We start from the raw sequence: 13,244 nt of genomic DNA, 5'->3' as shown, positions 1-13,244 counted from the left end.
TCACGGGCTGCAGAAGGGGAGGGGGTTGGAGGTGGAGGTTGAGGTGGAGGGGTGGGGTTGTCGACTGTATACGGGAACAGGCAGCCCTTTTTACACCAGCTCATTGCTCTGACTGTCGCAGAGGGGGGGCGAGCTCGGCTAAACGCCCGACACGGTGGGATTCTTTTGGAGGATGCACCACCACCGGGATCAGACAGGGGTTGTGGGGTGAGGGGTCAGGGTGGGGTGGAGTGGGGTGGGGTGGGGTAACCACGCTGGGCTGCAGTGGAATGGACGCAGGTGCTCCACGTGATCTACGATTAATCTCCCCTTTATGACGGATGATAGAGAGAAGGAGAGAGGGAGAGAGGGAGAGGGAGGCCCTGAAAAGCATGAATGAGACTCATAAGCCCCCCACAATTATGCCCGACCACAATGAGGAGCTGGAGTGCTCCGAGCAGGATTCATACGACCATTTTGCATAATACACCTCACTGCTGCAAAGTATTCACACACGGGATTATTTATAATGGAGAGAAGACGAAGAAGAAGCTGATAAACCAGTGGTGAGGTTTGAGTTGTAAAGTGGGAGGGGCCAAATGTTCCTTCAACATAGAGACGCAGGAGAATTTAAAGCAGAAGTAAGTGATATATTTGTGTTAATATAAGTCTTAAATAGTTATATCTTCCGACAGCAATCACTTACATAGAATGTTTGGACGGAAACACGGGTCTGTCAGTCCCTCTGCTCTGCTCTGAGCCGAAGAGAAAACATTTATCGTATCCTACAGTTTTTATCCAATGAGGAGAGAGAACGGCATGCAGGGCTGTGTGTGCAGCCAAGGAACGCCGTGAATGTGGCGACGTAGGGACGAGGACTGTTATGGTGCGTTCAAGGAAACTCGTATTTTTCCGACGTGAAGTGGTACCAGTTCGATCTGGTACGAGTTCACCGGTCGGAAGTTACGAGTGGCCGTTATAGTGACTTTCACCGGTAAAACAGGTCAGAAAAACACGAGTGGGTTGCCTGAAACGCTGCAAAGTCGTAAGTTGTGACTTGAAGCTGTAATTTACGATTTCAAAAGCCTACCTGGAACGCAGCATTAGCGAAAACGACCGAACCACTTACTTCTGCTTTAACAATAACACAGGTTTATGTGAAAGCCGCAAGTTGTAATTACTACAACTTGAGTTACCCACAAGGCAAATATGCAATGAAAACAAAAGGTAAAGAAACATAACTCAAGCTTGAATCATAGCTGTACTGAATCATATTTTCATAAAGCAGTTGATTTAAGTTTTGATAATGCTACATAGTTGACATTAGCATTAGCAGCTGTTTATGTATCAGTCTTACAACGAGCTTCAGCCACTGTTGCATTAACAAAACAAGAGGTCCGTTGTAATGCATCCTCTAAGCTGCACTGCTTCTTCAGGGCAGCCTGTACGCCACAGTGACTCGGTATCGGAAAATTTGCACGTCTGGTCTGGATCAGTGTTCGCTGGTTAGCATGCTAACTTTAGCAGAGGAACGGGAAGTGATAGAAATAAAAGCACAGACGAGACGACTCTCAGTTGATGCTAAACTCTTTCAACATTTTGACCCACCATCTAGTAATTTTATATAATGTAACTTTATTTATAGCCTACTGTAGAATTTAGACCAGTGGTTCCCAAACTTTTTTGTCTTGCGTACCCCCTGAGCCGTTTTGCCATACCACAAGTACCCCCTCCCTCATACGTGTTGATGATTCTCCAAAAGTGGTCATACTGTAACACAACTGATGAAGAAACGAAAATCATTTCAATTTCTCTCTTCAATTTGTACAAAGACATTTTGCACTACTCTCCTGCATTTTAGTTGTTTCTGGCTGGTGTTTGTTGTGGTCAAATGTGTCTTCACAGAGTTGTAGGATTGTCACAATATTAAAACCTAACCCAGGAAAATATTGAATATGACATCATATTCAATACAGCAGCAGTGCCTCTCAGCTTATTATTGCTCCATTATTTTATTTTTTATTATAATCAAAAAGGACTTATAACAGATGTTTTTTTGTTTTTTTTATTAAATGAAAAGCTAACTAAGAGTTGTGCAATTCCAGCGGGCGGGGCTCCCCCCTCCCTCCTCTCTCACAACACACACACACGTGCAGGCCATAGACTGTAAAAAGAATGGACGTAGCGTCCGTGACGTCACCCATTGGTTTGGGGGAGTCTGTTTTGTGCCGCTACTACGGGGGTTTGAGCCGCGCCATGTTGAATTCTACTTGCCATATTTGGAGAGGTGCGGCCGTTGGCCGGCCGAGGGCCCGCCCACTGGCCTCGTAGCAGCGGTCGCCGGACCTGTCACTCAACGGTTCTGCGCCCTAATTGGCCAGAACTTTAAACCTAATAACAGTAAAACGGTAGAGTTTAAAAAAAATTCACCCCCCTCAGAGTGTGTGCGGGGGTAGAAACTATCGGTTGAGACCAAAAAAATTAAATGTACCAGGCTGTAAATATGTTTTTTTAAGCTGTAAAATCGGCTATTTTAACATGGGGCTCAATTGGAGTTGCTCCCTTCTGGAGCCAGCCCCCAGCGACAGCCGAGGGGATTGCAGTTTTTTGAACGCGGAAGTGAGCATCACTCCTCAGACCGACAACTGCCCCCTTGGTGCAGGCAGACAGCGGAGAAAAAGTGCAATGTGCTCACGTACCCCTAGGGGTACGCGTACCACACTTTGGGAACCACTGATTTAGACAATTATTAGCCTAACATTAGCTTTAGCTTAAACTTAGCTCAGTGATTTTAACATAGGCTATTGCTAATACGCCCGCTGCAGCTTCACGAAATCAACAAGTCAACGAGATCCATCCCACGCACCTCACATCAGTTAACCGCTACGTTATCAATACAAAGGCTCAAAATGCTCCAGTAATATGTGTGTTATTTTAAGTCTGTAGTTTTTTGTCTCCATCACTGTGGTGTCTGTGTGATTCATCAGGCAAAGAGCAGCTTCCCCTTTATCTGATTTGGTGCAAACCGAACACTTTCTGCTCCGTTTCATGTTCAAAGCGTGTTAACATCAAACCTCTGCAAAGGCTTTTTATTGTGCTGCGGGGAGTGGCCAACCGCTGACTTCTCATTCAATAAAATCTGATCCATATCCAGATCTAGAGGGTTGTTTATTTATTTATTTTTGGGGGTGAGGAATGGTTTTGAAATCAGACTAGTTTGGGTCGTTGACTTCTAAACTGGAAGCAACACCTTGGTTCTGGTTGAACTGATGCTAAAGGAGTTTGTGTGTCTTCTTCTCTGCAGGATCAGTCTGAAGGAGGAGGTTCTGGTTCACCATCTTCATGGATCATAGACCCGAGTCCGTCGCACAACATGTTCAGACCCTCGTCTTCTCCCTGCCCGTCCAATCACAGTAGGCTACTGCACCTATTACATCTACCCAGAAAAAAAAGTGGTAACAGGCAGTTTATTACGTGATAATGTCAAGAAATAGCCAAGAAATAACAATTAATTGCATTAAAATGTCTAGTAATAGCCTAGAAATAACAGTCAATTGCATAGTAATGTTGAGAAATATAGCCAAGAAATAACAATTGATTGTGTAGAAAAGTGTGTAATCTTTTGCCTTTATGAAAAACATGAAATTGACCGTTATTTCTAGCCTAATTGTTGACATTACTACGCAATTCATTGTTATTTCTTGGCTATTTCTTGACATTATCACGTAATTAACAGCCTGTAAATTAAAGGGTTACCAATATCTCTGTTCTCTGTGCTGCGATGGCGTCCCCGACTCTCTCTTGGAAACTGGCTCTCATTCTTAAGGGCCCATAACGACAATACTTAATCAATACGAGAGCCTGTCTTCGTAGTTAGCGTCTGATCCGGTAAAAGCCCATTGAGTCCCTGTCAGCTCTGGTTTTATTAGGAGCCATTGTCTCCTCACTGTCAGCGCTGTGTTTGGCGTTCTCTTGCCTCCGGTACACTTAAGCCCGCTAATCCTTTGCTAGGGCCAGCTGGCTCGCCGTATCACCTTCACCTGTGTGGCCGGCTTGTGTACATTCATGAGTGATGGAGCAGCAGCAGCAGGAGGAGGAGGAGGAGGAGGAGGAGGAGGAGGAGGAGGAAGAGGAGGAGGTGCTTTTACTGTACGCACCACAAACACTGGAAAAAAAGTTTGGCAGCACAAGAAAAAAAAGAAAAAGGTCAGAAGCAACAAAACGTCAACACGTGGAAATGGAGAGTCACCATCCGGCTTTTTCTTCTTCCTCCCACCTTCATTTGACCACATCTGTCAGGCTGTGATCATGTTGTGCGTCTTTCCTCCACTTGTCCAGTATCAGTCATTGTGCTACGGCTCTAATGATCCGTGCTGCGTTGCTGCTGCTGCTGCTGCTGCTGTTGTGTTTCCCAGAGGATGTTACAAATGAATCCATCACATCAGAGATTGATACGAGGGGCCGAGCTGCAGCGAACCGTCCAGACCAGAGGATCAGTGATGATATGTCTTTGTGATCCTCTACGTCTGATGCCGGCTTAATTATTCACTCAGTGTTTGTGGTGTTTTGGTTTTTTTTGATGAAATACAACCAGGTGGAGCAGAGGAGGGTGGAAATATAAATCAGATGTGATGTGATGATTTGTCTTTGGAAAGTTTTGACATCAGTTTCTTCAGAAATTGCAGCAGTAATGATCCGTTTGAGACTTCAAATTGTCCTGTCATTAGTTTTTTATTGTTTTTTCTATTATTCTGTATCTTCAAACAAAAGAAACAGTCTCTACATTTACATGCACAGTTAGAGCGAGCAGCAGTCGACTGTCAAGGCCCAGGAGGGAAATCGATTATTGACCGAAGTCTCTGTCTCCTGTCAGCTTGTTAGTATTGGATCCTCCTCTGTCTGGATCTTTATCTGGGTGCGTTGGTCCAAGATTGAGAAATTTGTTTATAAAGTCCAGTTTTAGTCAGACTAACACAACTTCATATAAAAAATCCTGAGTGATACATACATATGCATTCACTCTACTACATAATATCCTCTCTGAAAGGAATACACAGCACCTATATAGGACTACCAAGTACACGTAGAGATACTATATACACTTTATACGTACCATGCGTAAATATAAATAGTCAAAATACAACTCTAAAGCTACAAAATAAAAATACAGAACTTCAGCCTGTTACTGGGATGTGAGCAGTAGGCTACCATCAAAATATTAAATACTATTCAGCCGGTGTGGTAATAGCCTTCTATAGTTCTGGAGGAAGTGTCCAAAGCGATGCGAGCCAAGTAATTTCACCAACCTGAAACAAAATGTATTTGTTATACAGTGTACTGGCCAAGGAGGGGTCAAACTAAAGGACAGTGTTCAGTTGGATTATGGGACTTGTAGGATCCAATGTTTAAGGATGAAGTGTCAGGAAGATCTGAATTTCTGCTGCTTTTTAAATCTCTGAACCCCTTTAAAAGACATAAAATAAGGAGGGCCAAACTGATTCTAGGGCTTAAAGATATTTAAATATATATAGACACAAATCCTTATGGATATGAACTATTTTCAGGATCCTGGCCAAGCTGTTGTGAGATGCCTGACTGTCAGGGAGAAGCAGCCACACCCCTGTCATCCCTGCAAATGAGTTTTATATGATTTAAGTGCCCTGTTTTATGTACAGAGACTGATTGATTTATTAGCTTGTTAAATGTACACAATGTACGTCTTATTGTCACAGCAAACAATGAGTTAGATTCCCCCCAGCTTTAAACCGCAGCTTGTTTAACTCCTTACACATTTTATAACACGACTTTCCCCCTTGTTTAACTCCCTCTGTAAGAATCAAACATGGTTTAGAGAGAGAGAGAGAGAGAAAAAAAGATGTCATTTAGGTGATGGCTTCTGTGCTTTGACCTTTTAGAGGCCAATGGCATGGTCACCCTGGCAGGGGGAGGAGGGGGAGGAGGGGAGGGGGTGGGTCATCAGCAGGGCGTGGAGAGGTTACGCCTGAGGTCACAGCGTCTCTGAAAGATGCCCAGTGTGTGGCATGTCTTTGTGTGGATAGGTGAGATTTGGTTTCCCTGGAGGTGCAAAGCAGTTCAACCTTTCAATGGGAACTCCTAAGTAATGGAGGGAGTGACCTCGTTGTGACTCAGTGTGTGTGTGAGTGTGTGTGAGTGAGTTTGTGTGAGACAGTCGAGAAGAAAATGGGCCTGAGACTCCATCTGCATGAGGAGCAGCTGAGCAATAACGTGAACTTGCAGAAAAATGGGCTTTGTCTGCAGTAGTATTTATGAAAAAAAGATGATTTTATCGTACACACCAGATCGTTTTCTGCACAAATCTGGACAAATCCACCCCTGAGCGCTGTCTATTAAAGGTCTTAACACTAAACAAAGGTTGCACACCCAACGTTAATGCATTTTCTGTTGAACACGGTGACGTTTTAGAGCCTAAAACTCAGTTTTCTCCTGTTTATACACGCAAAGTTTTCCCAAATCACCACTTTGGTCAGAGTTTTCAGAAATACTCGTTTTCAGTGATGTAAAAACTGAGTCTTTGTGTGGCTGAAAGGAGAAAAAAAGAAGCATTAACAGATATCTGTTCACCCAGCTACATATGCACATGGCCTTAGTTTTAAAACTCCACAGTTGACCTTTGGAAACAATGACACGGTCACTCCCTGATCAGGTCCTATCTGCCTTGAAAGCAGCACAGATAATGCATTAAAACTGTTACTGACCTTGTTTTCTTCATTGGCAGCTTGTTTAGTTCAATTTTTCCATTTTAACTCTCTGGTCTTTCTGTTCCTCGTCCAAAATACCATTGCATCACCAGCTCTCTGATGCCCAGCGTACGTGATTGCTCATGTTCATCATGTTCATGTCTGTTTTCAGGTGTGATAATAATCGTAGTTTAAATTCTCATCTGGATAGACAGATGGATTGTTCTTCCTTGAAAATGCGACATTGTCTTAGGGAAAACTGTTTTTGTTGGGGAAACAAAGATGGAGCCTGAGGTGAAAGGGACAAGTGGAGGCCAGGAAGTCAAAACTGTCACAATGCTCACTCTAAGAGTCCTTCAGTCACATCTTTTTTCTTTGTTTTACTTTTTATTCATTTTCTTTTAGTAACACATGCGCCAACTGAGCACAAGACCCACAACATAACATAACATACTGTAACAATACATGACATGACATGGGGAGGATTTGGACATTAGGTAAGACAGCAGAGTCAACATAAATACATCATACATAGAAACATAAGAATTCTGCTATTGGAAATAAGGAAAATCATCTTACCTTGCCAATTATACAAAACCAGGTGCCTGCAGTCACATCTTAATGTGCAGATATGATGGATAAAGTTTTAATTTGAACTATTTACCTGAAGTTTTCTGAAGATTTGATTATCCATGATAGTGTTGCAAGGTTGTGATCGATCTGTAAAAGTTTACGTATAAGTCTCAAAGTAAAATAGTAGTTGTCTGTAAGTAAACTGCAAAAAGGAACTATTAATACTGAATTCATCTTTTGTTTAATAACCCTGGGAAATCACAAGAGGTCAAAAGTAAAAGACAGAGATATCCTGACTTCTAGGCCTTAGTATCTGTGACAATACTGTACACTGCATTTCCCATAATGCATCTGAATATTGCCTTTCCACTTGGAAGGAGCTAGCTTTCAAACTTTAAACCCGCTGAGCCGATCCTCCTTTGAGGAATGCCCCTCAGTTAATCTGATAAATATTCATGTTTCCCATTCAACGATAAACAATTTTTTTTTCTTTTTCCTGACGCCTGTTCCACATCAATGAGTCGTCGTCCTCTTTGGATCAATTGAGAACGGTTGTGCGATTGTGTGATTAGACCGAAGCTATAAAATCGGCCTCGATCAGATGCCGCTCACCCGGCTCGGCTCATGATAAGACCTTTGTCCGTTCGCGCTCATCAGGAATTCATAGGTAGAGTAATCCGTCCCCTCATAATTGTTTCATGACTTGTTTTCCTCCGCTGCCCCGGTCACTCTGCGCTCGGTTTAGCATTCAGCTGCTACACTGAAGGAAGATGTTATAGCGTCCGAATGAATGTAGCGATGAGCGCGCGGGGGTTCACAAAGAGCACTAATCTGAACTGACCCCGGCGGATTGTTTCTGGGAAAGCTGAGGAAACTACGGGGACAGATTAAGGCCTCCAGAAAGACAGAGATGGTGCGAGCAGAGATTAGTCGTGTACTAAGCTAAGGATCGTTTCCCCCCAGAGGACCACACACTGACAGTGTAGCCATGTCACCATTGTCTCTAAGCCACTGCCACTGTGGACTTGTCGGCTATTGTCTCCGAAATCCTCCATCGCATCCAACCCCCCCCCAGCAAACCAAACCAAACCTGGACTCAAGCCCTTTGATTGGCACTTGTCAGAGCTGATAGAGAGGGTGACGTGTTGGGAAAGGCTTCGATAAAGGAGGCCCTGAATGGAAAATCCCCTCCCCATGAATAATAATTTGGCGAGGATTTTCCCCTCTTTCCCCATTCTGCCCATTCTTTGAGGAGATAGAGGAGTTGGAGGCTCTGGGTGGCATCAGTGAAAAGCCTCCCGGCGCGCTAATTGTCTCGCTGATGCTCATCCCTTTCTCAAACATGCAGAGAAAGAGATACAAGTCCGACCTTCTTGCCTCTGCCTGGTGCTGCCTGGACGTCAGGCTGTCGGCTGCAGTGTGTGTATGTGTGTGTGTGTGTGTGTGTGTTTATTGTCTTCGATGGCCTTTTTCGAGATCAGCGAAGGGAGGGATTTGACTCGGGCCAAATCCAGCTATCTGCTGTGTTCAGATGCCGCGGTTGGTATGGTAACCTGCCCTGTGTGTGTTTGTGTGTGTTTGTTTTAGATGGGCTCTTGTTTCCAGCTTGAACTGACCAGTAATCGCCGCGCATTCAACGGATTAGGCCGCGTTGGAGGTTAGGATAGGAGCGTTTTCAAAAGGGAGTAAAAAAAAATCCTGAATAATTTCAGTCAGGAGGTTAAACCTGCTTTAAAGATTGGACATTATTATACAAACAGTCTGGACTCACAGATTTAAACCATGTCCGCAAATAATTAGACTGTTTTCCTACATTGGTCAGTCAGTGTTTTACTATAAACACTTTATTTACGTCATTTATCATCAGGTTAGCTGCTCAAATGTGAAGATTATACATGTTTTTCTGGTTTATATGATTGTAAATTGGATATAAAGGTGATTTTATTCATATTTACACATCAGATTGATTGATTGAAATGTTTATTTCTAATATGATAAAGGAAAATTTAAAAAAGAGAATAAGACAAATACATATTCGAAAAGGAGTGAGATGAAGTAAAACTTATAAACTCCCACCCCCTCTCCTTAAATAATGAATAACTACCTAAACCTGTCTTATGTTACAAAAACATGAATATAATTTACATATATACCTAGTACAGATATTATACATACACACATATACCTGCACATATCCACATATACATACATACATAAATACCTACATACACATGCATACACATACACATACCTACATACATGTCCACATAAACATCCACATCTCCATGCAATACAAACATACATACATGTACCCATATGATATAGGTCTAATACATCCACCTTCACATTCAATAAACCCAAACACACACACACACACACACACACATATACATCTCCCTCATCCTTGTATACCTCTGGAAATAATGTTTTGATGATGATGATTTATTGGAATGAGAATCAAAATCTGATATTTGGCCCAACATATACTGTATATTTGTCTGTTTTTTTCATTATTTTGAGTGTAATATACACACAGTTAGAAATACGGACAAGAAAACATGGTACAAAAATATGAAATCAGTTAAATAAGAGACGTGGACGGTTCAGACATAAAGATTTATTACAGCAGTTGATATCACAGACATTAGCTTTATGTTTCCTATGAAAATGAAAAACACAGAGAAATGATGGATTCTGTTTCCCCAAAGACAAATTTGTCGTCCGTTCCCCGTGACATTGAGACTTGAGCGAGCAGGACGACGGCGTCAGCGTGTGATTGTATGCAGCGTGGTGGAAGACGGCGCCGTCAAATGAGACGCGGCTCCATCAATCTGCGCCGCTGACCTCTGCACGCTCGCTCGCCGACGGGATAAATGAATCCACGGCGGCGGCCTTGACAACAGCAGCAGCAACATTGGGATGGACGGTCAAGCTCTCTCCTCCCTTAATGAATCCAACCCTACATCTCCAAATGTATCACATTTGAATTATCGCTCATGCGCTAACACAAGTAACACTCGTGTTTCCAAAGTAGGACGAAGAAAAGAGCCCGAAACTCTAGTGGAAAGTGCTGCAGGAGACAATCCGAGGCTTCCTTAAGCTCAAGTCTGCATTGATGGAGCTCTTTGTCTCCGAGCTGCCACACCAAGAAGTGTATTCTGTGGACTTTGTGTTCGGAGATAATGGGACTCTTAATTGGCTGCTCCGCCACAAAATGGACGGCTGTTTAAGTTTCAGGGAGAGCGTCCGTTCCTTAGTGCGGACTCTGAAAAGGGCTGAGGGGAGATGTGACTGTGGCGTTTAGGGGGAACAATGTGATGAGAATTGGTGTTTATTAAAGGAGCAGGAATGGGTTTTTAGAGCTGTTTTACTAAGTGGCTACTTCCACATGGACGACCGTGAATACAGATGTGTGTGTTCTTTCTTCTTTAGGACTCTGTTTGTGATAGAAAAAGTTAGAAATAAATACATTTCAAAAAGAGAAACAAACACAACCGTATTAAAAACTTCAGTTGATTTGTTAAAATCTATGTTACTGTATGTTGTATTTTATTTACTTTCAGGTTCCAGCACAGACGAAGGGGGCCCCACCGAGGAGAAGCCCAATTATCCGGGAGAGAAGGACCAGGTTGAGTCCTCGGATGGAGGGAGGAGCCCCGAGAGCGAGGAGGAAGACAGGACCGAAGAGAAGGAAAGGAGGATGGAGGAGAGGAAGACGAAGGTGCTGAACGTGCTTTCCAAACTGCAGGACGACGACGTGCCCCGCCAAAATAAAAGCAGCAAAGGCTGCTCCAACTTTGAGGACTGTGAGTTTAAAAGTTTGAAGCTAATTTTATCATCTTTAATCAATTTTAACTCAAGTTTTTTCTCTTATTTTACATTATTAAGATCCAAAACTTCATCAAGTGCCTCATTAAAGAGCCAACTCACTGTCAGGAGTCAGAAAACTAAAAGAATAGATGTAAAAGAAAAAACATTATTAAAGCTCATCTACTTGTTTTCATTCACATGGATGTGACACTGGTAAAACAAGTGATTTTATATGATTCATAAACTGCAGTTAGAATAATTTCAAGAAGACAAGTCTTAATTTAACATTAGAGGAACAATCAATCAGGGCAATCAGATCATAAATAACAAACTAATACATGATTGAATACAAAGTAAAATTCCCCTCAAAACTTGGCTAATTCAGTTTCATCTCTAAAATAAACAACCATAAACATTCTTCAGTTGCAAATAATTTTCTCCGTATTTGTATAATTATAAACAAAGAGACATATTGACCTTTGGCAGACTGACTCCCGTGTGTGGAAAAAAAAAAAACACACACACACAGAGAGTCATCGTTGATTTGAATAAGAACAGTTTTGCAACGCTGCGGGGGCGGCAGCACCTGCAAACGCCGTATCATGTATAATCATCTCAGAGAGAGAAGTGATGTGTCTGCGTGTGTTGTAAAACCCCGTCTGATGATGATATTACAAACGGCCGTGCAGCAGCGTCTCCGAGAAGTTAACTGCTCCTCGCCACACGGGTGGTGTTTCATTATCTCACCTGTAACTTAAAGCAATACACACACACACACACACACACACACACACGACACTGACACTGACACCAGGCTGCATGTTTTCACCTTTAGAGACAAGTTCCTCGTTGAAAATGGAGACAAACAGTTTAAAGGGATAGTACAACATGTTGGCAAATTGGCCCATTGCCATAATCCCTATAGTCATAGCAGTAGGTTCGTTACCTTTAATTGTTGGTGTAAGCTATTTTTAGAACGGCGGAGCAGAGCCGCGAGCTGCTCAGAGCTACGCTACGGAGGCTGATGGGATTTCTTGGTTTCCCTCATCAAACTCATCAAATACACAATCCAATAACTCCAAAACGCTCTGGTGGACAAGTTGTGACCTGCACATTCACCACGCTATGAGATAATAACGGAACGTTACGATACAGAGTTGTTTTAGAGGTAAATTCATGCAAAACCGCTGATGCGCATTCCTCTCGGGGGCAGTTTTTCGTCAAGCAGTCTCTGCATTTTCCTCTAAAACAACTCTGTCTGATTACGTTCTGTTATTATCTTGTAGCGTGGTGAATGTGCAGGTCACAACTTGTCCACCAGAGCGTTTTGGAGTTGAAACCAAGAAATCCCATGAGCCTCCGTAGTGTAGCTCTGAGCAGCTCGCGGCTCTGCTCCGCCGTTCTAAAAATAGTTTGCACAGACAATTGACCCTTCGCCAACTCCTCCCACAAACGGCTATTGTCCAATCCTACGTTAGCAACCGTAACTATAGGCCTGGCAAGCTTTCGGCAGTTGAGTCATTATGTTTGCTTTTGTGGACACATTTTGAGACTAGGACGAAAAACATTTGTACGTAGAGAAGGATGTTGTTGTTGCTGCTGCTGCTGCTGCTGCCGCTGCTACTACGGCGGTGGCGGCGGCGGCAGCAGCAACATAGAGATGTTCAGATGCGAGTGGACTTTTTTTTCGACTTGAGCAAGTGTAAATATGGGGATAACCATATGTTCACATCCGAAATGACAGCTGTACTTTAACGGCTTTTACCTGGGCTTTTAGGCGAGGGATCCTCCAGGCAGGGACTGCTTTCACTGACTGGTACAGCGGTGGGAGAAAAAAAACAGCAGCGAAAGCTGTATGTGGTTCACAATCGCCCAAAAACTTGCAGTTTGACAACCAGTGAGATGACCTAAGTCTTTGCGGGTTGATAGACGGTAAAATTACCAGCCCTTACTGCTGCTCTGTACATTGTCCAGTCGTGTCGTTGAACAGATGTTTTATCCTCCTGCGCGAGTCACGTCACTGAAAACTCTGAATGATCTTTGTGACTTCTTCTCTCTATTATCTCAGAACAGTTTATCCAGAAATTTGCTGATATTTCCTTTGAAATCGATACCAAATATTACCAGGAGCATGGCTGGGAGTGAAAGCTTGCCCGGCGTAGC

General features: G+C 43.0%; 1 protein-coding gene across 1 annotated transcript in view; it reads left to right on the top strand.

Annotated features, from left to right (window-relative positions):
• LOC146962417 (uncharacterized) overlaps window positions 1-13,244 on the top strand; it is a 64,926-nt gene that overhangs the window by 31,315 nt on the left and 20,367 nt on the right. Inside the window, exons 9-10 of the mRNA XM_085769148.1 lie at window positions 3,284-3,392; window positions 10,835-11,077. Of these exons, the coding sequence (XP_085625274.1) occupies window positions 3,284-3,392; window positions 10,835-11,077 (352 nt within the window). The remainder of the gene's footprint in view (window positions 1-3,283; window positions 3,393-10,834; window positions 11,078-13,244) is intronic.

Source organism: Trachurus japonicus, chromosome 23 (genome assembly GCF_045865225.1).
Source record: "Trachurus japonicus isolate A0001 chromosome 23, Traja_1.0".
Lineage (NCBI taxonomy): Eukaryota > Metazoa > Chordata > Actinopteri > Carangiformes > Carangidae > Trachurus > Trachurus japonicus.
Note: the sequence above shows the minus strand (reverse complement) of the source record. Positions and strands in the feature narration are given on the sequence as shown.